The sequence below is a fragment of the Lagenorhynchus albirostris genome, chromosome 16 (assembly GCF_949774975.1).
Source record: "Lagenorhynchus albirostris chromosome 16, mLagAlb1.1, whole genome shotgun sequence".
NCBI classification, from domain to species: domain Eukaryota; kingdom Metazoa; phylum Chordata; class Mammalia; order Artiodactyla; family Delphinidae; genus Lagenorhynchus; species Lagenorhynchus albirostris.
The window spans coordinates 20,415,177-20,441,663 of record NC_083110.1 but is presented as its reverse complement, the minus strand read 5'-3'; the positions used below and the strand labels follow the sequence as shown (position 1 = coordinate 20,441,663).

At 36.8% G+C, this 26,487-nt stretch overlaps 1 protein-coding gene across 1 annotated transcript in view; it reads left to right on the top strand.

Moving 5' to 3' along the window:
- The window catches only part of CTNNA3 (catenin alpha 3), a 1,656,790-nt gene that overhangs the window by 91,071 nt on the left and 1,539,232 nt on the right, over positions 1-26,487 (top strand). The window contains exon 3 of the mRNA XM_060125436.1: positions 11,173-11,365. Coding sequence (XP_059981419.1) covers positions 11,173-11,365 — 193 coding nt within the window. The remainder of the gene's footprint in view (positions 1-11,172; positions 11,366-26,487) is intronic.

Below are 26,487 nucleotides of genomic sequence, written 5' to 3'. Positions count from 1 at the left end.
CATGTCGAATGTGAGCTAGAAGAATTAATTTAAAATACTTTAAGATAAGAACAATAACAAGCTCCTTATAATGTTATCTCCTATGAGATAGAAGATCTTTTTTGGGGCAAAGGTTCAAATATATTTTCTGATGTAAATATATCCCATGTTTTCAAGTGGTGAATATAGAGTTAGATCAATAGTAATAAACATTATTCCTCTGGCTCCCACCTCTAACTCTTATAGGACCTCTTAGCCTTTTCAAGGTTTCCACTTCGACAGTGTTTCACATCTATTTCTTGGAGTCCCTTAGGAATGGTTTTTATGTACTCTATAATACTCATTGGGTCAAGTTGAAGAGTATCTGCTCCACTTTTTATCAGTCAGCATAAGCTAGGCTATGCTGTGATAAGACAACTCCCAAATCTCTGAGGCTTAACAAAAGTTCGTTTCCTGCTCAAGCTACATTTTTTCCCCCATTTCTTAAGGGATGCCTCCCCTTTATTTTATTTTATTTTTTAGCATCTTTATTGGAGTATAATTGCTTTACAATGGTGTGTTAGTTTCTGCTGTATAACAAATTAAATCAGCTATATGTATACATATATCCCCAAATCCCCTCCCTCTTGTATCTCCCTCCCACCTTCCCTATCCCACCCCTCTGCGTGGTCACAAAGCACCGAGCTGATCTTCCTGTGCGAAGTGGCTGCTTCCGACTAGCTATCTATTTTACATTTGGTAGTGTATATATGTCAATGCTACTTTCTCAGTTTGTCCCAGCTTACCCTTCCCCCTCCCCGTGTCCTCAAGTCCATTCTCTACGTCTGCATCTTTATTCCTGTCCTGCCCCTAGGTTTGTCAAAACCATTATTTTTGTTGTTTTTTAGATTCCATATATATGTGTTAGGATACAGTATTTGTTTTTTTTCTTTCTGACTTACTTCACTCTGTATGACAGACTCTAGGTCCATCCACCTCACTACAAATAATTCAGTTTCATTTCTTTTTATGGCTAATACTCCATTGTATATATGTGCCACATCTTCTTTATCCATTCGTCTGTCGATGGACACTTAGGTTGCTTCCATGTCCTGGCTGTTGTAAATAGTGCTGCAATGAACATTGTGGTACTTATCTCTTTTTGAATTATGGTTTTCTCAGGGTATATGCCCAATAGTGGGATTGTCAAGCTACATTTTTTTTTTTTTTTTTTTTTTTTGCGGTACGCGGGCCTCTCACTGCTGTGGCCTCTCCCGTTGTGGAGCACAGGCTCTGGACACGCAGGCTCAGTGGCCATGGCTCATGGGCCCAGCCGCTGTGCGGCACATGGGATCTTCCTGGACCGGGGCACGAACCCGTGTCCCCTGCATCGGCAGGCGGACTCTCAACCACTGCGCCACCAGGGAAGCCCCAAGCTACATTTTTAATGTGAGTTGGCTGGGGGTCTCTGCTTTAATACAGGTACTCAGGGACCCAGGCTAATGTAGATTCCATCTCAATATTTATTTCCACTATGGTTACAACAGGGAAAGAGAACATTATGAATCTTGCAAGGGCTCCTAAAATGTCCACCTGGGTATGACATATGTCAGTTCCACTCACATTGCTTTTGTCAGAGAAAGTTATGTGGTCAGTGGGGATGCTAGATGTGTGATCTTGCCCTGTGCCCAGGAGAATGGGAATATTTGTGAACAGCCCTAAAAACTATTATCTTTCCATTGTCTCCTTTTTAAGGGTTCCTTGTTTGTTAACTTTGCATCTAATGACTAGTCACCTTTCCACCCTGATCACAGCTGACTTTATCAGGATGGGCAACTGTCTTATTGACAATTATAGGTTGACAAGAAGCCTGTGAGGCAATCTGTCATGAGAGCTCTGCCTCTGGGGGATGATGGTGAATTGATCCAATTGCCATCCTCTCTTTGGGGAATTGACTTTGGGGAGAGTTATGCAGTTACCTGCCGTTAAACAGTTATATCACGTGCAAAGCTGAAAGACACACAGAAAGAAATAGAGACATGGAGGAAAGTTCTATTGGAGCAGTTTTCAAGTTTAGATCCACAAACTCCTGCTGTTGAGGGACAGTAAGATTACCTAGTTACCATGGTTTTAATTGGATCTTTCCAATTTCTAAACCACAAACTAGTCTCAGAATAATACTCTAGCCTCTGTGGGGCCTCACAGTTTCCAGTTCCCTTGAGCATGGGCCGTGGTAGGCCCGATGCCTGTCTTCCTTATGTCATCAGATTCCCTGGCCTCCAATCTCCTCAGTGGCTGAAAGTTCAAAAGAAGTTCTGTTAGTAGCAACAAGCCAGGGTTCTTATAATTGCCCTCACTTACTTATGCTAGAATGGAGATTTTCCTTCAAAGCTTCTTTGCTGCTCTTCTCTTCATCTCCAATTTTTGGTGTCTCTGAGGTTTGACTCACCAGTGCCCCCAAAGCAGTCTATCCACCATGTTTTTCCATTTTGGCTGGTTGCATCTTATTGATGTGTGGAAGGTAACTGCCAATGATACCCATTTTAAGACTAGAAATGTACATGCCAAGGTCCCAATGCCTCTAAAGCTTCAAATCCTCAAGGTAGCAGAACTGGGCTCCTTCATAAGAGGGGAGAATACCTCTCTTCCTAACTGTGCTTCACTCTGTCATCTGAGTCCCAATGAATCATGTACCTAGAATCACATAAAGTTGCTTATGAGAACAACCCCTTTCGGCTTTTCCCCTAATCTCCTTCCTCTCCTTGTCCAAGTGTCTGGATGGAAACTGTTAATCCTTACTCCTCTCAGCTCCATGTCCTTCTTTTCTCCCTGACTCCTATGCAGAACCTCTCTGCCATACTGCACTCTCAGCATAATTTCTTTCTCCTCTCTTTTAGCCAAGGGAAAAAAAAAATAGATGCCTTGATGCCCAAAGGGTTCATTTCTACAGAGAGATCTGATTGACTTCCGGGTAGCAGGGAGAGGACCTGCTTTGGCTTCGTAGCCTCCTAGAATATAATTTCCTTTGTTTCTTTCAGAAAATAATTCAAGTTTCATTTGTTTGTGGTTAATTTCTGTCATTTTTATAGGTCATTTTGAATGAGCATGATGCCATTTACTTATATTTCTTTGGTTTTATCTCCAAGCTTCTTTTTTTCATCCTTGCTGTTTTTTTTCTATCAATAGAATTTATGTCAGAATTAATCTTGAAGCTTCCAAGAAAATCGCAAAGACAAGTCTGCACATATATAGTGTTCTTGTAGATTATAATCAAATATTGGAGTTTTGACTATAATCTTAACAAGTAATCTTGAAAGTTAGTAAAGTAAATGTCTTTTAACTACTTATATGTCCAAGGCTTAATAAGTATAAAGATGTTATTTTTACAGTAGGATGAAGAAATAAACTTAATTCTGCCTCTCTAATGCTTTAAAGTTTAAGGTGATTCAGTATAGTTGATTCTAATAAAGTGAATTATTCAATTTCTGCATTCCTTTACTACTAGAAAACTGCTCCCATGGGAAAGTTGTTAAGCTATAGTATTCCTTGAGAAACAAATAGTTGAGAAAAAGGAAGCCACTTCTTAAATTAAAATAAAGATAAGAAAATCTGGTAGCTATTTGATTAAAATAGCACAAGTCCCATGGGAGTGTGTATGGTGAACATACAAGGGATGCCCCCACCACCAGAACGTGATAGCTTTGAACTTAGCTATGGGCAGATGTCAGTCGCGGAACATGCTTCACCTCTTCTTAGCTTGCTTCCTAGGCCTTTTATTCTATCAGACTCTTTTTTTTTTTTTTCTACTTACTCCAATGTTGTTGCCCTGTTGTTCTGGGTTCTCTGATCACCTCTGATCCACTTCACTTCTGTGAATACTTTTTTTTCAACCTTTTCCTCCACAGATTCAGATTGATCCCACAGATATCCACTTCTAGGTTAGCTGTGGAATTAGATCTTTCATTTATTAACTGATTCTGCAGGCAGAATCAGGCTTGATTTGTGACCCAAGGTATGATCTACCCTGGAGAATGTTTCATGAACACTTGAGAAGAAAGTGTATTCTGTTGTTTTTGGATGGAATATCCTATTAATATCAATTAAGTCCATCTTGTTTAATGTATCATTTAAAGCTGTGTTTCCTTAGTTATTTTCAGTTTGGATGATCTGTCCATTGGTGAAAGTGGGGTGTTAAAGTCCCCTACTATGATTTTGTTACTGTCTATTTTCCCTTTTATGGCTGTTAGCATTTGCCTTATGTATTGAGGTGCTCCTATGTTGGGTTCATAGATATTTACAATTGTTATATCTTCTTCTTGGATTGATCCCTTGATCATTATGTAGTGCCATTTTTTGTCTCTTGTAATAGTCTTTATTTTAAAGTCTATTTTTTCTGATACGAGAATTGCTACTCCAGCTTTCTTTTGATTTCCATTTGCATGGAATATCTTTTTCCATCCCCTCACTTTCAGTCTGTATGTGTCCCTAGGTCTGAAGTGGGTCTCTTGTAGACAGCATATATATGGGTCTTGTTTTTGTATCCTTTCAGCCAGTCTATGTCTTTTGGTGGGAGCATTTAATCCATTTACATTTAAGGTAATTATTGATATGTATTTTCCAATACCATTTTCTTAATTGTTTTGGGTTTGTTATTGTAGGTCTTTTCCTTCTCTTGTGTTTCTTGCCTAGAGAAGTTCCTTTAGCATTTGTTGTAAAGCTGGTTCGGTGGTGCTGAACTCTCTCAGCTTTTGTTTGTCTATAAGTGTTTTAATTTCTTCATGAAATCTGAATGAGATCCTTGCTGGGTAGAATAATCTTGATTGTAGGTTTTTCTCCTTCATCACTTTAAATATGTCCTGCCACTCCCTTCTGGCTTGCAGAGTTTCTGCTGAAAAATCAGCTGTTAACCTTATGGAGATTCCCTTGTGTGTTTTTTGTTGTTTTTCCTTTGCTGCTTTTAATATATTTTTTAAATTTAATTTTTGATAGTTTGATTATTATGTGTCTTAGCGTGTTTCTCCTTGGATTTATCCTGTATGGGACTCTCTGCACTTCCTGGACTTGATTGACTATATCCTTTCCCATATTAGGGAAGTTTTCAACTATAATCTCTTCAAATATTTTCTTAGTCCCCCTTTTTTATTTTTTCTATTCTTCTTCTGGGACCCCTGTAATTCGAATGTTGGTGCGTTTAATGTTGTTCCAGAGGCTTCTGAGACTGTCCTCAATTCTTTTGATTCTTTTCTCTTTATTCTTCTCTGCAGTAGTTATTTCCACTATTTTATCTTCCAGGTCACTTATCCATTCTTCTGCCACAGTTATTCTGCTATTGATTGTTTCTAGAGAATTTTTAGTTTTATTTATTGTGTTGTTCATCATTGTTTGTTTGCTGTTTAGTTCTTTTTGGTCCTTGTTAAACGTTTCTTGTATTTTCTCCATTTGATAACCTAGATTTTGTATCCTGTTTACTATTGTTACTCTGAATTCTTATTTAGGTAGACTGCCTATTTCCTCTTCAATTTTTTGGTCTGGTGGGTTTTTACCTTGCTCCTTCTTCTACTGTGTAATTCTATGTCTTCTCATTTTGTTTAACTTACTGTGTTTGGGGTCTCTTTTTCGCAGGCTGCATGTTCATAATTCCTGTTGTTTTTGGTGTCTGCCCGCAGTGGGTAAGGTTTGTTCAGTGGCTTGTGTATGCTTCCTGGTGGAGGGGACTCGTGCTTGTGTTCTGGTGGATGAAGCTGGATCTTGTCTTTCTTTTGGGCAGTGCCGCATCTGGTGTTGTGTTTTGGGGTGTCTGTGACCTTAGTATGATTTTAGGCAGCCTCTCTGCTAATGGGTGGGGTTCTGTTCCTCTTTTGCTAGTTGTTTTGCATAGGATGTCCAGCGCTGTAGCTTGCTGGTCGTTGAGTGGTGCTGGGTCTTAGCGTTGAGATGGAGATCTCTGGGAGAGCTTTCGCTGTTTGATATTACATGGGGCCAGGAGGTCTTTGCTGGACCAATGTCCTAAACTTTGCTTTCCCACCTCAGAGGCTCAGGCCTGACAGCAGGCTGGAGCACCAAGACCCTGTCAACCACATGGCTCAGAAGAAAAGGGAGAAAAGAAAGAAAGAAAGAAAAAAATAATAATATAAAATAAAGTTATTAAAATAAAAAATATTAAAAATTAAAAAATTAAAGAGTAATAAAAGAAAGAAAGAAAGAAGAGAGCAACCAAACCTATGAACAAATCCACCAATGATAACAAGCGCTAAAAACTATACTGAAAACAAAAAAAAACAAAAAACGGACAGAACCCAGGACAAATGGTAAAAGCAAAGCTATACAGACAAAGTCACAGAAAGAAGCATACCCATAGATACTCACAAAAAGAGAAAAAGGAAAAGGGCAACTAAATCAATAAACAAATCTACCAATGATATTAAGCTCTAAATACTAAACGTAGATAAAGATAAAACCAAAAACAAAGTAGATGCAGAAAGCAAACCCCAAGTCTACAGTTGCTCCCAAGGTCCACCGCCTCAATTTTGGGATGATTCCTTGTCTATTCAGGTATTCCAGACATGCAAGCTACATCAAGTTGATTGTGGAGCTTTAATCCGCTGCTTCTGAGGCTGGTGGGAGAAATTTCCCTTTCTCTTCTTTGTTCGCACAGCTCCTGGGGTTCAGCTTTGGATTTGGCCCAGCCTCTGCATGTAGGGTGCCTGAGGGCATCTGTTCCCTGCCTTTTGGGAAGTCTGAGGTCTTCTGCCAGCTTTCAGTAGGTGTTCTGTAGGAGTTGTTCCACATGTGGATGTCTTTTTGGGGAGGAAGGTGATCTCCCCGTCTTATTCTTTCACCATCTTGAAGGTCCCCCAGCAACAAAGCTTTTAAAGAGACAATATAAAGAACCTGGAGAGGAGGATAAGAGAGAGGGAGTAGCCCAGATGACCTCTGGGTTTCTGCCTTAGGCTAGAGGTGTCAGTGCCTGAGGTAAGAAACAGATGAAAGAAAGGCAGGTTGGTGGAAGAAGGTTTCCACTTTGGGTATGCTGTGTGAAGTGTCTATTGCCTGTTAAATTGAATATTAACTCTTTCCTTGACTTTCAGCACTTTTTGTATTTAAGCTACCACCTACTTCCTAGACTGATTTGTGAACCAATTTCCTGTTTTTACCCCGTAGTCTGCCAAACTTGACTGTCTGCTACTCTCAGACAAAAATAATTTCCATCTCTTCCCCTTTGTACATGGTCCCCTTCACCTGGCTCGCCTTCTCCTCTATCTGTCATGCCAGAAAACCATCTGTCTTTAATGGCTCTTTTTGGAAGCCCTACTTAATCCTTGTGAATGTTTATCATCTCTTCAGCACTTCTTTTTACTTATAAGTTTAAGCAGTTATTCTGCCTTTTATATTGCAGCTAGTTGTGTACCCTTCATATCACCATACTGAAGCTTCTTTATCTTTATTTTCTGAATGGCTAGGATATTGTTTTGAACATAATATGTGCTCAATAAATGTTTATTGGCTTAAAAGGAAATAAAAGAAAATTGTATTTGGTTTTGGGGGAGTGCTGAATGTTAATCGAAGGATATGTATTTTCTGGGTTCTTAACATTTCAGTCTTTCCCAGTACTTTTGTTAACACAGTGAAAGTTGCTTTTGTAGGAAATAAAGAACAGTTGAAATTATCAATGACTTGAAGAAGGGTCTTTTGAACAACTTAATTTTCGGTATGTTTGGAGCAACTAGGGAAGCACACTTGAATTAGGAAAGATTAGAAAACCCTTTTATTTTTTGTTACTCTAAATTTCAATATATAAATATTACATACTCTTAAAATACACCTGGTTTTATGGAATTGTACATGTGCAGAATGAATAAAGTAGGGAATTTCTTCTTTTTATATTACTCAAAGCCTCTAATTTAGGACTACTTCAGTGGGGAGCTCATTCTGTATCTATGATGAAGTCTAATACAGATTTATAGACTGAAGAAAAGTGAATAAACCCAAGTTCTTTAAGAGATGCACACCTGAAGTCAAAGATTATCCATATTAGAGGGACCCCCTAAGGTCTGATAAAGAGGGAAAGGGATCAGTTGTGCACAGTGATAAAAGAAAGGCTAGCAAGATGTGGGCTTGGAGCGTATATTAGAATAATCTTTGCTGTAAATTCCAACTAAAATTTTTGTATTTGTAAAAAGATAACTGATTTTGTATTGAAAAAAGAAATATGAATTACTTTACAAAATAACTTCAGGACTAATTTTACTGTTTGCTGGTATTCCTTGAAGAGATGGGAGACTTTTTCAAATAACATATGCACCCTCCAACCCTTGGTGAGAATCATCTACTTTCAGGAGTCACAATCACCTGTGGGAGTCAGTTAGATCCCCATAGGTGATTTGGGGTAAAAAAAAGTTTTAGCTTTCTTTTTTCCCCCTCCAGGCTTACGAAGCCATATTTACTTTCTGAAATAAAATGAATCATTGAAAGCATCATGACTTTAGTTTAATCAATATTAAATAACTATTGTATGTTGAGGTATTTAGAAAGAAGACAGCTTAAACTTGAACAAGTTGCAATTGCATTTTTTTTTGATGGAAGCACAATGTTCTTATACAATGTTCTTTTCACATTTCTTACTTCTCTGGCATTTATTATAAGGAACGAAGCATTTCTGGAATGCTCATTTTAATTTCAAAGCTCAGGCTATTCTATGGAAAACATTTGGTGCTTGGAGGATCTAAAGAACAATAGAGGAATGTTCAGTGGGAAGCGTCATGAATTGTGGCACTTAAAATAAATTCTGAAGGAAGATTTTAGACAATGATACTTATTGTTCGTTTTAGACAAAGGTTTTAAACAAGGTGCTATAATTTGTCTTTATCTGGGCAAGTATCTTTTAACTCTTGATAAATAAATTAGACTGATAATAGCGAGATATTCGTCTTTTGGAATATGTGAAAACCCATGTAATAAATCAGACTTACTATCATCTTTACATAATGCATGATAAAGACACATGGCCCTACTTGACTGCTTGTAAAGCACATAGAATGTGCTTTGTTAATTGACTTCATCACATTTAGCACAGGGGACCCTAAGAGCAAGATATGGGTAGACCCAGAGAGAACATCTTTGACAAGGTTTCCATGGGAATGGACTAGAAAACACACATTAAATGGCATCCAAATTTTGTGTCATGTTATGCATCTTAAAAAACACTTTATATTATTTAAACTTCATATAATCTTATAGGATAATATGGTTATTCTCATTTTCCAAGAAAGGAAATAAAGGCTTGCTACAAGGAACTCCAGTCTCGGTTGTGAATATGGGAATAAAGCAAATTAGAATAAAGAAGAGGGTCTTTTGGACAGGGGAAGGGAATAGCAGAGCAGACAAAAACAATTTTCATCCACATATTTCCCCCATAGCTTGTAAGTTCTTTCTCAGTTCCTGGCTAAGAACTGGGTCCAGATAACCAAATAAACAAATACTTAATGCTCCATTAATAATAAACAAGCAAAATCGCCAGGGACTGCAGAGCAGGAAGGATTATGTATAGTCTGTTGTCAAAGATGTGATGCTTATTTGTTAAAAGCCTCGGCTATTTGATGACCTGCACCAGCCTAGCTTTCAATAAGACCTTCAGGTCTTCTATTTTAAATACTGGATAAAAGTTTTTTTTTCTTTCTTCCTCTGCAATGGGGATCTTCCAGGTTTGCTTATGAAAATGTAAACCAAATTTTTTTCTTGGAATTCAAGGTTTAATTAAGAAATGGATATTTTTCACAATGTAATTTTGTATAAGGTTTTGTTTCCAAATGTAAGTGCTTAATTTCTATCTCCAAACAATGCTCTTATCATGAGATTATTCTTTTAATTTTTTAAATAAAATTTTATTTATTTATTTATTTTTGGCTGTGTTGGGTCTTCATTGCTGTGAGTGGGCTATCTCTAGTCGTGGCAAGTGGGGGCTACTCTTCGTTGCGGTGCACGGGCTTCTCATTGCAGTGGCTTCTCTTGTTGCGGAGCACGGGCTTTACGCGCGTGGGCTTCAGTAATTGTGGCACGCAGACTCAGTAGTTTTGACCCGTGGGCTCTAGAGTGCAGGTTCAGTAGTTGTGGCACACAGGCTTAGGTGCTCCGTGGCATGTGGGATCTTTCCAGACCAGGGCTTGAACCCATGTCCCCTGCATTGGCAGGCGGATTCTTAATGACTGTACCACCAGGGAAGTCCCATGAGTTTATTCTTATTTTAAACAAATTTACAGAAGTAATACATGCTCATTATTAACATATTCAGGCAATTCAAAATATAGACATCAAAACGTCCCTCTGTTCAACTACCCCATTCATTAAGCCATTAATATAAGAAATATTTATTGAACAACTACTTTGTGATTGTTCGAGTGAGGGAGAACAAACCACATTTCCTGTTTTCATGGAGTTTACATTTTAGTATTAGAAGGATGCCATAAACATACATGAACAAATAAAAAATGTCAGGCTCTATAAATGTTCTGAAGAATTATAACGTGTAGTGAGGGGACAGAGTGGGAGAGGGTGGGGATTGGGGTGGTCAGGGAAGGCCTCTTGATAGGGTACTTTGAGGAGGACCTGATTGCTTGAGAGGCCAACTGATTTGGGGGGAGTGTGGGAGACAGGTAAAAGAGTTTACAGAGGGCCAGAATGTAGATCATAGTAAGGATTTGGGTTTTGTCCTTCTGAAGTAACCACTGTTTTACACATTTCAGAGTGGTTCTGCACCCCCCGCCCCAACATTAGTAATCTCTATTCTTAACCTACATATATTAATACTTATTGACTTAATTATAATTATTTTTGCCTCCCTCTTAATATAGATTGCTGGCTAAAAGTGATATAAATAATCATTTGCTATATGTATATCAAATAATATATATTGAGTATTGTGTATTTTGCATTGGTCCAATAGTAAAACTTGGTGAGATTCAATCTCTATCCCTCCTTCCTCCCTCCCCTCCTCACTCCCCCCGTCCCTCCCTTCCTTCCTGTCTTTAGTTAGGAACTCTGTGGTCGCTGGTAATACTGCTCTTGGTGCCTTGACCTGACTTTTGGGAATGTACCAGTAGTGTTGGGAATGAATCATGTTATTAAGAAATATTTCCTTTTGTTCTGGGCTATGATATCCCAGGGCTGTGTTCCTCTCACAATTTGTCTAATGAGTGACTTGTATTTTTCCAATTTTAGGTTACTACACTTGTAAATTGTCCCCAGAATCCTTCCAACAGGAAAAAAGGACGTTCTAAAAGAGCCAGAGTCCTTCTAGCTTCTGTGGAGGAAGCAACTTGGAATTTATTAGACAAGGGAGAGAAGATTGCTCAAGAAGCCACAGTTTTAAAGGAAGAGCTTACTGGGGCACTTGAGAACATTCGCAAAGAAAGTGAGTACTCTGGTCCTCTGCTCAGGAGCAGACCACTCCTGATGTTAGTTACCGAATTAGATTTGAGTGTTGTGTTCTAGTTGACTTGAGTTTAGTTAGTCTTTTGTAGAGCTCTGAGGAGCTAGCTGTTGGAAGCAGAGTGGCTCTTTAGGCAGCTCCAAAACTCAGACCCCCCTCCTGGTTCTTCCTTTAGTTGTTCAGTTCCCCTCATGCCATAGTTTATCCATAATAAACAAAGAGAAATGTACAATTTTTGTCATAAAATGAGAAGTGACTAATGAGGCTGAAGACATATTTTCCCATACATAAACAAATTATAAAGTTCCTTGTAGACAGTTGGAGATGGAAGTTTCAGACCTGGCCACCTCAGAGGTACATTTTTTATTTTTCCATTATTCTGGAGGTTTAGATTTCCTAAACATAAAAATTATTTTGCATAAACTATGTATAACTCATGTTGCTGCTATGTTAGCATTACATAATAAGGGGAAATGTAGTGGGGAGGGATAAATCAGGAGCTTGGGATGAACATACACACACTACTATGTATAAGATAGATAACCAACAAAGACCTACTATATAGCATAGGGAACTCTACTCAATATTCTGTGATAACCTATATAAGAAAAGAATCTAAAAAAGAATGAATATATGCATATGTATAACTGAATCACTTTGCTGTTCACCTGAAACTAACACAACATTGTAAATCAACTACACTCCAAAAAAAAAAAACAAACCACACACACAAGAATATTACATAATAAAAGTGTATATTTCACCTTTTGATATCTTGAACAGTTTTATTATAATGAATGTCTCATTTGAAGGCTGTTTTATAAAGAACTGCACAATATTCTTTAGTTAATGGAATGATTTTATACATCAGCTTGCTGCTAGGAACTATTTTGAGAGGATAAGGAAGCAAATTTTCCTGTTCAGCTTTGTAAAAGAGACTGCGGGGTGTTCAAAATTTTCCTCTCCCCATCCCAAACATAACTTTAAGAAAATCAGGAAATTTTTGCTAATTAACTAATTAAAATGAATATACTAGCCACAATAAACTTTACGTCAAATACAGGGGAGTTTTTTTGCTATAGTTATATATGATTTATATATTAAAGGGATTCTTTGGACAATATATAGAAAACAATAATGCCTAAGATATTTTGAAATAAATTCATCATTCCTCCCTTCCCCCTACCACCTCAGACCCACTCTTTCTCCTATCTTCTCTGCTTTGGTACCACCATCCACTTAGTTACCAAGTCAGTTAGACTCTTCATTTTTATTCTACCCTCTCTTCCAATTAGCCTCGAAGTTCAACAAATTCTGTCTCCTTTTGTTTCTCAGATCTGTTCTCTCATCTCCATTCCTAATGTTGCCTTCTGAATTCTGGATTACTGCCTTAGCCTTGTCCTATACCAAAGCCAAACATGTTTTTTAAAAATTAAAATATACTCATTTTACTTCCCTGCTTAAAATCATTTTAGTAACCTTTGAAGGATTAGGGGACTGTCTTTCTGGATAAAGTTCAAACTTTTAAACCACAGCATTCCATGATTTGGCTTCTACTATCCTCTCCCTTCTCATTTCCTGATTCTGTTCCCCTCTCAAACTTTCTTCCAAGTAAGGACTCATAGCATCTTGAATGGTACATGTTGCTTTATGCTTCTGTGCCTGTTACCAGCGATTCCCTTCACCTGGATTGCCCTTTTCACTCAGCCAATTCTTACGTAGCAAAACTCAGCCCAGGTCATCTTTCACAGGAAGTGTTTACTGACACCTTGATGCTGATATAGATGCCCTTCTTCTATGTCCTGACAGACTAGGCATCCCTCTTTCATAGCACTTACCACCCCACACACCAGACATTGATTATTTGTTCAATAAATGTAGACTCAATTTCTTGCATTTTTTTTTGGCCACACCACATGGCATGTGGGATCTTTGTTCCCCGAATAGGGTTTGAACCCATGCCCCCTGCAGTGGAAGTGCAGAGTCTTAACCACTGGCCAGCCAGGGAAGTCCCTAGACTCAGTTTCTTCAAGATGGCAAGCACCAAGTCTATTTGATTAGCAATGCCTGACATATAACAGACACTTGATAAATGTTTATTAAATAAAAAAGGAATCTAACCATCATTTTATATTATAAACACTTATAATAGTTTTATCTTTGCTTTTATGAAAAATTATCTCTCATGGTTCCTTTGCTAAGTCTTTGGAAGGAATATGAACCCTATTTGGTACTGCTTCTCTCAGAAAATGTGATCTATTTGACAATATAGTTTCCACAAGTCACGTGGCAATAAATTTGTAAGCCATTGGTCTTTCTTAGCAGGGAACAATAATTGTAATAATTGTCAAGAAATGGTATTTGCTTGTTTTAAAAAAAAGTAATCAACACTTTTAGCTCAATAAAAGTAAATTATTTTAAGGAAAAGTTCTCAAAGAGAAGTCTTTGGATTCTAGGATTATGCAGTGTGTCCTTCACTATGTTCTGTTATAATGTGTGAAATACATATATATGGCATATGCTGTATACACAACAAATACATTTGGTTAAAGATCACCAAGTGCTTTATACTCTGAATCTTTTTGACAAGCTGCCAAATTGAGCTACTGCCACTAGAGTGTAGGAAGAAAGCAGTGAAATGGCAAGTGGTTCTGGAATTTGGGGAATGGCCAATGCTTATCCTATGGTTAGCAGAGATGGTGACAGTAAGAGCACTGTTCTCTAAAACTTGGAAGGAATTTTAGCTCAGTGGTGGAGTTGAAGTATCAGGAGAATGAGTTCTGATCCAAGCAATTCTGTATGATACTGGAAACATATTTTAAAATTTTCTTGCTTTCATTCTTTTTTTTCTTTTTTTTTTAAGGGCTTTGTCTAGTGGTATAATGTGAAGGACTAGTAAAGAGCAAATGATAAGTTTAATGCATTTGAAAAAGTGAAAAATATTGGAAGTAGAGGATATTTTTTCTATATATATATTGACTTATTTTCAAGAAGAAGAATTTTGAGAGTAATTTAGAATTTTTTTTCTAATAAAAATATAGTGTAATTTATATAGCCTTATTATAGGATTCTCTTTTATTCTGTTTTACTGCCTTTACTGGCTTTAGAGAGTCAAAGTGATAAATAAAATGGGCATTTGGTTACCTAAAGAATATGCTTGTAGAAGATAGGTATGGATAGTATTGCGGGGTGGCGGGGGGAATGGTGAAAGGAAAGGTGAAACTGTCAAGATGCAGAAAACATCCACGTAGTGATTATATATGGTCACTCATGGTCTTATACAATGGTTAAGTATTAAATCTGGTATTTATTTAAATAGTTTTAGCATATTCACATTACAGTTATCTAGGAATTAGCTAAGAATTGTTTATAATGTCTAGAGTATATATTTTGCCTATAGCATATTTACTACCTTTGTGTAGCCTCTGCTTCCCTACAGCAGACATTGCTTCTAAGTCACACAATTGCTTATACAATATGTATAGTTTTTTAGTGGTTTATTGAGAATGACATATATACAAAAAGTGCATATATTATCATGAACAACTCAATACATTTTCATTGTGAATACACTAACGTAACCTCCACCTAGATCAAGAAATAGAACATTACTAGAACCCTAGAAGCAACCCCTGTGCCACTTACTACTCCCTCACCTCACAAGTACCATTATCCTGGTTATTACATAAGTTAGTTTTTTTTCCTTCTTTTTGAACTTTATGTAAGTGGGATCATACAGTATGTAGTCTCTTGAGCCTGGCTTCTTTTGCTCAATGTGTCTTACCATAGTGTAGTTCATTTGTTTTTATTGATGAATAGGTCATAATTATTTATCCACTCTACTGTTGATGGATATTTGAGTTGTTTCCAGTTTTTGGCTTTAATATACATTGCTATTATGTATGCATTACTTTTGGTGCATGAATGTAGACATTCCTGTTGGGTTTATACCTAGGAAAGAAATTGCTGGGTCATAAGGTATACACTCAGCTTTAATAGATGGTACCAAGCAATTTTCCAGAGTGGATTTTCCAATTGACACTCTCATCAGTAAAGGTATAAGAATTCCAGTGGTTCTATATTCTTGCTCACTTGGTGTTAACAAGTGTCAGTGTTTTAATTTAAAGTGTGTGTGGTGGTATCCCATTATAGTTTTTTTTCTTTATTTTATTTTTTAATTGAAGTATAGTTGATTTGCTGTGTTGTGTTAGTTTCTGGTGTACAGCACAGTGATTCAGTTATACATATATATTCTTTTCATATTCTTTTCCATTATGGTTTATTACAGGATACTGAATATAGTTCCCTGTGCTATATAGTAGGACCTTGTTGTTTATCTATTTTAGATATAGTAGTTTGTATCTGCTAATCCCAAAATCCTAATTTATCCCTCCCCGACCCTCTTTCCCCTTTGGTAACCATAAGTTTGTTTTCTGTATCTGTGAGTCTGTTTCTGTTTTGTAAATAAGTTCATTTGTATCATATTTTACATTCCCTATATAAGTGATATCATATGGTATTTGTCTTTCTCTTTCTGACATGTCACTTAGTATGATAATCTCTAGGTCCATCTATATTGCTGCAAATGGCATTATTTCATTCTTTTTTTATGGCTGCCATTGTATATACATACTACCTCTTCTTTATTCATTCACCTGTTGATGGACAGTTAGGTTGTTTTCATGTCTTGCCTATTGTAAATAGTGCTGCTATGAACATTGGGGTGCATGTATCTTTTTTTTAAAAAACATTTATTTATTTATTTATTTGGCTGCGCCGGGTCTTCATTGTGGCATGCGGGATCTTTTAGTTGTGGCATGCAGGATCTAGTTACCTGACTAGGGATCGAACCCAGTCCCCCTACATTGGGAAAGCTGAGTCTTAGCCACTGGACCACCAGAAAGTAGCAGGGGTGCATGTATCATTTTGAATTAGAGTTTCTTCCGGTTGTATGCCCAGGAGTGGGATTGCTGGATCACCTGGCAACTCTATTTTTAGTTTTTTTAAGAAATCTCCATACTGTTTTCGAGAGTGGCTGCACCAATTTACATTCCCACCAACAGTGTAGGACGGTTCCCTTTTCTCCACACCCTCTCTAGCATTTGTTATTTATTTTTACAAAATAAATTTATTTATTTATTTTTATTTTTGGCTGCGTTGGGTCTTCATTGCTTCACATGGGCTTTCTCTAGTTGCGGCGAGTGGGGGCTAGTCTTCATTGTGGTGTGCAGGCTTCTCATTGAGGTGGCTTCTCTTGTTGTGGAGCACGGGCTCTAGGTGCGTGGGCTTCAGTAGTTGTAGCACACAGGTTCAGTAGTTGTGGCTCATGGGCTCTAGAGTGCAGGCTCAGTAGTTGTGGCACATGGGCTTAGTTGCTCTGTGGCATGTGGGATCTTCCCAGACCAGGGATCGAACCCTTGTCTTCTGCATTGGCAGACGGATTCTTAACCACTCTGACACCAGCATTTGTTATTTGTAGACTTTTAAATGATGGCCATTCTGACCTGTGTGAAGTGATACCTCATTGTAGTTTTGATTTGCATTTCTTTAGTAATTAGCGATGCTGAGCATCTTTTCATGTGCCTATTGGCCATCCGTATGTCTCTTTGGAGAATGTCTATTTAGGTCTTCTGCCCATTTTTTGATTGGGTTGTTTGTTTTTTTGTTGAGTTGTGTGAGCTGTTTGTATATTTTGGAAATTAATCCCTTGTCGATTGCATTGTTTGCAAATATTTTCTCCCAGTCTGTAGGTTGTCTTTTCGTTTTGTTGATGGTTTCCTTTGCTGTGCAAAAGCTTATAAGTTTGATTAGGTCCCATTTGTTTATTTTTGCTTTTATTTCTATTGCCTTGGGAGACCCATTGTAGTTTTAATTTGTTCTTGTTATGAGTCTTTTTTAGTTGTAGATATTAAAAAATCTTCTCCCTTTCATTAATTTAAGCATTTTTGATATTCAGAAGTAATTTTGATAAATTCAAGTTAATCATTTTATTCCTCTATGGGTAGAGATTTTTCTGTTTCGTAAAAAATTTTGCCTATTACGAAGTGAGAAAGATATCCTTTTGTATTGTTATCTAGAGGCTTTATTGTTTTACCTTTACAATCCATCTGGAAATAAATTTTTATGAATGGTGTGAATTAGGGGTCATGATTCACTTTTTTTTCATATGGAAATAAAATTAATCCAATATCATATAGATGCATATGGAAGTTTCTTGGTTCCAGTACCATTTATTGAAAAAAACACTCGCAACCCTACTCTTTCTCAATTGAATCACTTTTGCACCTTTGCTGAAAATCAGTTGACCATATCTGTGTGAGTCTCCTTTGGAACTCTCTTCTATTCCATCGATTCACATATCCTTATAGCAATAACACATTGTCTTGATTACTGTATATCATAGTAAGTATTGAAATAAAAATTATTTTGATTTGGCTATTCTAGGTCCCTTGCATTTCCACAGAATTTTGGAATCAACTTCTCAATTTCTACAAAAAAGCCTGCTGGGGTTTCGATTGGGATTAAATTGGATCTATAGATCAATTTGTGCTGAAGTGACATTTAAATAGTAATGAGTCTTCTGATTCAAAAACATGTAATTAATTTTTTAAATGATATTGTAAATGGTACTTTAAAACATTTTAATTTTAAATCTATCTTCAAATTCATGATACTTTTTTCCTTACTTCTCTAGTCTATTTGTAAGTCCATCCAGTGAATTTTTCACTTTGTTGTGCATTTTATTTCTTTAATTTTCATTTGTTTTTTAAAAATAGTTTTTATATCTGTGAAAATAGAAATAGAAATAGTTTTCTTTAATTTCTTTCCAAATTCTAGTTCCCTGCTGAAATTTTGTCTTGCCATTACTTTTCTTGAACATCTCCATTACAGTTAATTTCTGTATCTGACATGTCCAATATGTGGCTCTCCTGTAGGTTTGTTTCTATTGTCTGTTTTTTCCTTTTGGTTTTTAAAGTAACTGATTTTGTCTCCTGGTGTCTTGGATAGTTTTTGATCAAATGCTGGGTATTGTGGATGAAAATTTTAGAATTAATTTTTAAAGATTATTCTATTTCTAGCCAGCCCTTACTCTTGGATGTAGCATCTCAGAGGTCTCAATTGGAAGCATAAGATATTTAACAGGACATTTCATCTTAGGCAGTCTCAGAACTCCAATTTTATCTCTCTGACTTCCTGAAGGAGGGAAAAATTCTTTGCTTAACATCTCATTGTCTCAGCTGCCATTTTTTTGGCTTCTCTCTTGTTCAGTCTCTCTGCCATTTGGTTTCTTATAATCGTATACAAAAAAGTCAACTTCAGGTGGATTTAGGATCTAAAAATTAAAAACTCAGTGAAAAATAAGGGTGAATATTTTTAAGGCTTTGGATGTTCAACAGGATTTATTAAACATGAAACAAAAAACTATAAAGAAAAGACTGACATTTTATTATACCAAAATTAAGAACTTTCTTACATCAAAAAAATTTTTAAAGAAAATGAAAAGACACTCTTAGAAAAGATATTGGCATAAACACAACAAGGGATTAATAACAAGAACACATAAAGAACTCTCATAAATCAATAAGAAAAGCAAAAGAAAAATGGACATGCCAAGATTTTTACAGAAGAATAAGCACCAACAAAAATACAGAGATGTTCAGCCTCATTAATGATCAGGGACATGCAAATGAGATACCATTTTATATAATTCAACTGGCAAAAATTTAAAAGTCTAACGTGTTACAAAGACTTTGAAGCAATAGTATCTTTTATACATTGCTTATGGGAATGTAAATGGGTACAATTATTTTGAAAAACAGTTTTGGTATGTCACTTTAGTCAAATGCCAAAGTTCCATTTACATATGGGTATGTTTCTGAACTCAAATCAATTATATTTCTGGTGTTGTGAGTGTGTAGAAATGCAGTTGTCATTTTAAGATTGGCACTTCTTGAGGTATTACCTCTGAAATGAAACTTTGGATAGTAATTTTAAAAAGAGGAAAACATTTGAGACATGCAAACACACATGGCCTGTTTCTTTGGGATCCTTATAATGGTAAGATTACGGTACTTTATTTGGCTTATGTTAGAAACAAATTTTACAAAAGTGATGTGACACAGTATATGGCATTTGCTGTTAATATACAAAATTGCAAAGAACAAAGAATTGTTTTAACAGAGATTATACATACTTTCTATTCATAAACATTTAGGAATATGTGCTGTTCTCAGGTCTCTAATTCTAAAGATGCTACTTTTTCTAATATATAGAAAGATAAGTATAGTGATATATGGTCTATTGTGGCAGCTGGGATAACTACAGTTTGAAGTTTTGTTAACATCATGAACTGTCTTTCATAATAAATTCTAGAGATAATTAATAAACAAAGATATTATTAGTTTTGCTGTTTGGAAAAAAAGATAACTAATCATCTGGATTTAGCAAAAGTCTTAAAGATTTGTCAGTTAAATCAGAGTCTTTTTCCTTAGAACATTTAAAAATAATATTTAGTTTTCTCACGTAAACATTAACTGCTTTATCTTAATAATTACACATTTTTAGATTCTTAGTAAAAATTACACATTTTTAGATATAAAAGTATGGGGCCCTTAATGTATAAAGGGATAATTAATTTGAGATTTCAAGAGTGTTCAGAGAAAGGTTACAATTCAACTCTTTTGTATATTGCCATACAAACCAAGGTGCCTACACAGGTGGAGCACAGCACCAATCAAATCCCCATATATTGATACTTTGGTTTAAATTTTCTGGAGCTGGAACGTGTAGTCTAACATCAGTAGTCTTGGTAGTTTTTGCCTACCAGAGCCAGCCGTTGGAAACATGTATTGTGCCCTTCGTATTTATGTACGTCAGATGGGAGCGGACTTGCAAATTTGTTGGAATCCAGCCACTGCTAAAATATTTCCCCATCTATTTTTTTTTAAACATCTTTATTGGAGTCTAATTGCTTTACAATGGTGTGTTAGTTTCTGCTTTATAACAAAGTGAATCAGTTATACATATACATATGTTCCCATATCTCTTAGCTCTTGCATCTCCCTCCCTCCCACCCTCTCTATCCCATACCTCTAGGTGGTCACAAACCACTGAGCTGATCTCCCTGTGCTATGAGGCTGCTTCCCACGAGCTATCTATTTTACGTTTGGTAGTGTATATATGTCCGTGCTACTCTCTCATTTTGTCACAGCTTACCCTTCCCCCTCCCCATATCCTCAAGTCCATTCTCTAGTAGGTCTGTGTCTTTATTCCCTTCTTACCCGTAGGTTCTTCATGCCTTTTTTTTTTCTTAGATTCCATATATATGTGTTAGCATACGGTATTCATTTTTCTCTTTTTGACTTACTTCACTCTGTATGACAGACTCTAGGTCCATCCACCTCACTACAGATATCTCAATTTCGTTTCTTTTTATGGCTGAGTAATATTCCCTTGTATATATGTGCCACATCTTTTTTATCCATTCATCCGATGATGAACACTTAGGTTGCTTCCATATCCTGGCTATTGTAAATAGAGCTGCAATGAACATTTTGGTACATGACTCTTCTTGAATTATGGTTTTCTCAGGGTATATGCCCAGTAGTGGGATTGCTGGGTCGTATGGTAGTTCTATTTTTAGTTTTTTAAGGAACCTCCATACTGTTCTCCATAGTGGCTGTATCAATTTACATTCCCACCAACAGTGCAAGAATGTTCCCTTTTCTCCACACCCTCTCCAGCATTTGTTGTTTCTAGATTTTTTGATGATGGGCATTCTGACCGGTGTGAGATGATATCTCATTGTAGTTTTGATTTGCATTTCTCTAATGATTAATGATGTTGAGCATTTTTTCATGTGTTTGTTGGCAATCTGTATATCTTCTTTGGAGAAATGTCTATTTAGGTCTTCTGCCCGTTTTTGGATTGATTGTTGTTTTGTTATTGAGCTTCATGAGCTGCACGTAAATCTTGGAGATTAATCCCTTTTCATTTGCTTCATTTGCAAATATTTTCTCCCATTATGAGGGTTGTCTTTTGGTCTTGTTTATGGTTTCCTTTGCTGTGCAAACGCTTTGAAGTTTCATTGGGTCCCATTTGTTTATTTTTGTTTTTATTTCCATTTCTCTAGGAGGTGTGTCAAAAAGGATCTTGCTGTGATTTATGTCATAGAGTGTTCTGCCTATGTTTTCCTCTAAGAGTTTGATAGTTTCTGGCCTTACATTTAGGTCTTTAATCCATTTTGAGTTTATTTTTGTGTATGGTGTTAGGGAGTGTTCTAATTTCATACTTTTACATGTAGCTGTCCAGTTTTCCTAGCACCAGTTATTGAAGAGGCAGTCTTTTCTCCACTGTATATTCTTGCCTCCTTTATCAAAGATAAGGTGTCCATATGTGCATGGGTTTATCTCTGGGCTTTCTATCCTGTTCCATTGATCTATATTTCTGTTGTTTTTTGTTTTTTGTTTTTTTTTTTTGCAGTACACGGGCCTCTCACTGCTGTGGCCTGTCCCGTTGCAGTGCACAGGCTCCGGATGCGCAGGCTCAGTGGCCATGGCTCATGGGCCCAGCTGCTCCACAGCATGTGGGATCTTCCCAGATCGGGGCACGAACCCATGTCCCTTGCATCAGCAGGCGGACTCTCAACCACTGCACCAACAGGGAAGCCCTATATTTCTGTTTTTGTGCCAGTACCATACTGTCTTGATTACTGTAGATTTGTGGTATAGTCTGAAGTCAGGGAGCCTGATTCCTCCAGCTCCATTTTTCATTCTCAAGATTGCTTTGTCTCTTCAGGGTCTTTTGTGTTTCCAAACAAATTGTGAAAATTTTTTTTCTTGTTCTGTGAAAAATGCCAGTGGTAGTTTGACAGGGATTGCATTGAATCTGTAGATTGCTTTGGGTAGTAGAGTCATTTTCACAATGTTGATTCTTACAATACAAGAACATGGTATATCTCTCCATCTGTTTGTATCATCTTTAATTTCTTTCATCAGTGTCATAATTTTCTGCATACAGGTCTTTTGTCTCCTTAGGTAGGTTTATTCCTAGATATTTTATTCTTTTGGTTGCAATGGTAAATGGGAGTGTTTTCTTCATTTCACTTTCAGATTTTTCATCATTACTGTATAGGAATGCCAGAGATTTCTGTGCATTAATTTTCTATCTTGCTACTTTACCAAATTCATTGATTAGCTCTAGTAGTTTTCTGGTAGCACCTTTAGGATTCTTTATGTATAGTATCATGACATCTGCAAACAGTAACAGCTTTACTTCTTCTTTTCCGATTTGGATTCCTTTTATTTCTTTTTCTTCTCTGATTGCTGTGACTAAAACTTCAAAAACTATGTTGAGTAATAGTGGTGAGAGTGGGCAACTTTGTCTTGTTCCTGATCTTAGTGGAAGTGGTTTCAGTTTTTCACCATTGAGGACGATGTTGGCTGTGGGTTTGTCATATATGGCCTTTATTATGTTGAGGAAAGTTCCCTCTATGCCTACTTTCTGGAGGGTTTTATCATAAATGGGTGTTGAATTTTGTCGAAAGCTTTTTCTGCATCTATTGAGATGATCATATGGTTTTTCTCCTTCAATTTGTTAATATGGTGTATCACGTTGATTAATGTGTGTATATTGAAGAATCCTTGCATTCCTGGAATAAACCCCACTTGATCATGGTGTAGGATCCCTTTAATGTGCTGTTGGATTCTGTTTGCTAGTATTTTGTTTAGGATATTTGCATCTATGTTTATCAGTGATATTGGCCTGTAGATTTCTTTCTTTGTGACATCTTTGTCTGGTTTTGGTATCAGGGTGATGGTGGCCTCCTAGAATGAGTTTGGGAGTGTTCCTCCCTCTGCTTTATTTTGGAAGAGTTTGAGAAGGATAGGTGTTAGCTCTTCTCTAAATGTTTGATAGAATTCATCTGTGAAGCCCTCTGCTCCTGGGCTTTTGTTTGTTGGAAGATTTTTAATCACAGTTTCAATTTCAGTGCTTGTGATTGGTCTGTTCATATTTTCTATTTCTTCCTGTTTCAGTCTCGGCAGGTTGTGCATTTCTAAGAATTTGGCCATTTCTTCCAGGTTTTCCATTTTATTGGCATAGAGTTGCTTGTAGTAATCTCTCATGATCCTTTGTATTTCTGCAGTGTCAGTTGTTACTTCTCCTTTTTCATTTCTAATTCTATTCATTTGAGTCTTCTCCCTTTTTTTCTTGATGAGTCTGGCTAATAGTTTATCAAGTTCGTTTATCTTCTCAAAGAACCAGGTTTTAGTGTTATTGATCTTTGCTATCATTTCCTTCAGTTCTTTTTCATTTATTTCTGATCTGATCTTTATGATTTCTTTCCTTCTGCTAACTTTGGGGTTTTTTTATTCTTCTTTCTCTAATTGCTTTAGGTGAAATATTAGATTGTTTATTTGAGATGTTTCCTGTTTCTTAAGGTAGGATTGTATTGATATAAACTTCCCTCTTAGAACAGCTTTTGCTGCATCCCATAGGTTTTGGGTTGTCGTTTTTTCATTGTCATTTGTTTCTAGGTATTTTTTGATTTCCTCTTTGAAATCTTCAGTGATCTGTTGGTTATTAAGTAGTGTATTGTTTAGCCTCCATGTGTCTGTAGTTTTTACACATTTTTTCCTGTAATTGATATCTAGGCTCATAGCATTGTGCTTGGAAAAGATACTTGATACAATTTCAATTTTCTTAAATTTACCAAGGCTTGATTTGTGACCCAAGATATGATCTGTCCTGGAGAATGTTCCATGGGCACTTTAGAAAAATGTGTATTCTGTTGTTTTTGGATGGAATGTCCTATAAATATCAATTAAGTCCATCTTGTTAAATGTATCATTTAAAGCCTGTGTTTCCTTATTCATTTTCATTTTGGATGATCTGTCCATTGGTGAAAGTGGGGTGTTAAAATCCCGTAGTATGATTGTGTTACTGTCAATTTCCCCTTTTATGGCTGTTAGCATTTGTCTTATGTATTGAGGTGCTCCTATGTTGGGTGCATAAATATTTACAATTGTTATATCTTCTTCTTGGATCGATCCCTTGATCGTTATATAGTGTCCTTCTTTGTCTCTTGTATTAGTCTTTATTTTAAAGTCTATTTTTCCTGATATGAGAATTGCTATTCCAGCTTTCTTTTGATTTCTATTTGCATAGAATATCTTTTTTCCATCCCCTCACTTTCAGTCTGTATGTGTCCCTAGGTCTGAGGTGGGTCTCTTGTAGACAGCATATATACGGGTCTTGTTTTTGTATCCATTCAGCCAGTGTGTGTCTTTTGGTGGGAGCATTTAATCCATTTACATTTAAGGTAAATATCGATATGTATGTTCCTATTACCATTTTCTTAATTTTGGGGGGTTTGTTATTGTAGGTCTTTTCCTTCTCTTGTGTTTCCTGCCTAGAGAAGGTCCTTTAGCATTTGCTGTAAAGCTGGTTTGGTGGTGCTGAATTCTCTCAGCTTTTGCTTGTCTGTAAAGGTTTTAATTGCTCCATCAAATCTGAATGAGATCCTTGCTGGGTAGAGTAATCTTGGTTGTAGGTTTTTCTCCTTCATCACTTTAAATATGTCCTGCCACTCCCTTCTGGCTTGCAGAGTTTCTGCTGAAAGATCAGCTGTTAACCTTATGGAGATTCCCTTGTGTGTATTTTGTTGTTTTTCCCTTGCTGCTTTTAATATGTTTTATTTGTATTTAATTTTTGATACTTTGATTAATGTGTGTCTTGGCGTGTTTCTCCTTGGATTTGTCCTGTTGGGACTCTGTGCTTCCTGGACTTGATTAACTATTTCCTTTCCCATATTAGGGAAGTTTTCAACTACAATCTCTTTAAATATTTTCTCAGTCCCTTTCTTTTTCTCCTCTTCTTCTGGGACCCCTATAATTCGAATGTTGGTGCGTTTAATGTTGTCCCAGAGGTCTCTCAGACTGTCCTCAGTTCTTTTCATTCTTTTATCTTTATTCTGCTCTGCAGTAGTTATTTCCACTATTTTGTATTCCAGGTCACTTATCCGTTCTTCAGCCTCTGTTATTCTGCTATTGATCCCTTCTAGAGTATTTTTAATTTCATTTATTGTGTTGTTCACCATTGCTTGTTTCCTCTTTCGTTCTTCTAGGTCCTTGTTAAATGTTTCTTGCATTTTCTCTATTCTATTTCCAAGATTTTGGATCATCTTTAGTATCATTATTCTGAATTCTTTTTCAGGTAGACTGCCTATTTTCTCTTTATGTGTTAGGTCTCGTGGGTTTTTACCTTGCTCCTTCATCTGCTGTGTGTTTTTCTGTCTTCTCATTTTGCTTATCTTACTGTGTTTGGGGTCTCCTTTTTGCAGGCTGCAGGTTCGTAGTTCCTGTTGTTTTTGGTGTCTGTCCCCAGTGGCTAAAGTTGTTTCAGTGGGTTGTGTAGGCTTCCTGGTGGAGGGGACTAGTGCCTGTGTTCTGGTGGATGAGGCTGGATCTTGTCTTTCTGGTGGGCAGGTCCATGTCTGGTGGTGTATTTTGCGGTGTCTGTGGCCTTATGATTTTAGGCAGCCTGTCTGCTAATGGATGGGGTTGTGTTCCTTTCCTGGTAGTTGTTTGGCATAGGGTGTCCAGCACTGTAACTTGCTGGTCGTTGAGTGAAGCTGGGTCTTGGTGTTGAGATGGAGATCTCTGGGAGATTTTTGCCATTTGATATTACGTGGAGCTGGGAGGTCTCTTGTGGACCAATGTCCTGAACTTGGCTCTCCCACCTCAGAGGCACAGCCCTGATGCCTGGCTGGAGCACCAATAGCCTTTTATCCACACGGCTCAGAATAAAAGGGAGGAAAAAAAAGAAAGAAAGAAAGAAAGAGGATAAAATAAAATAAAGATAAAATAAAATAATGTCATTAAATTAAAAAATAAGAAATAATTATCAAGAAAAATATCTTTTTAAAAAAGTAAAGATACAAACAAACAAAAAAAAAACCCAGAAATAAAACGGCTGGATAGAACCCTAGGACAAATGGTGAAAGCAGAGCTATACAGACAAAATCTCCCACAGAAGCCTACACATACACACTCACAAAAAGAGGAAAAGGGGAAAAAATAATATATCTTGCTCCCAAAGTCCAC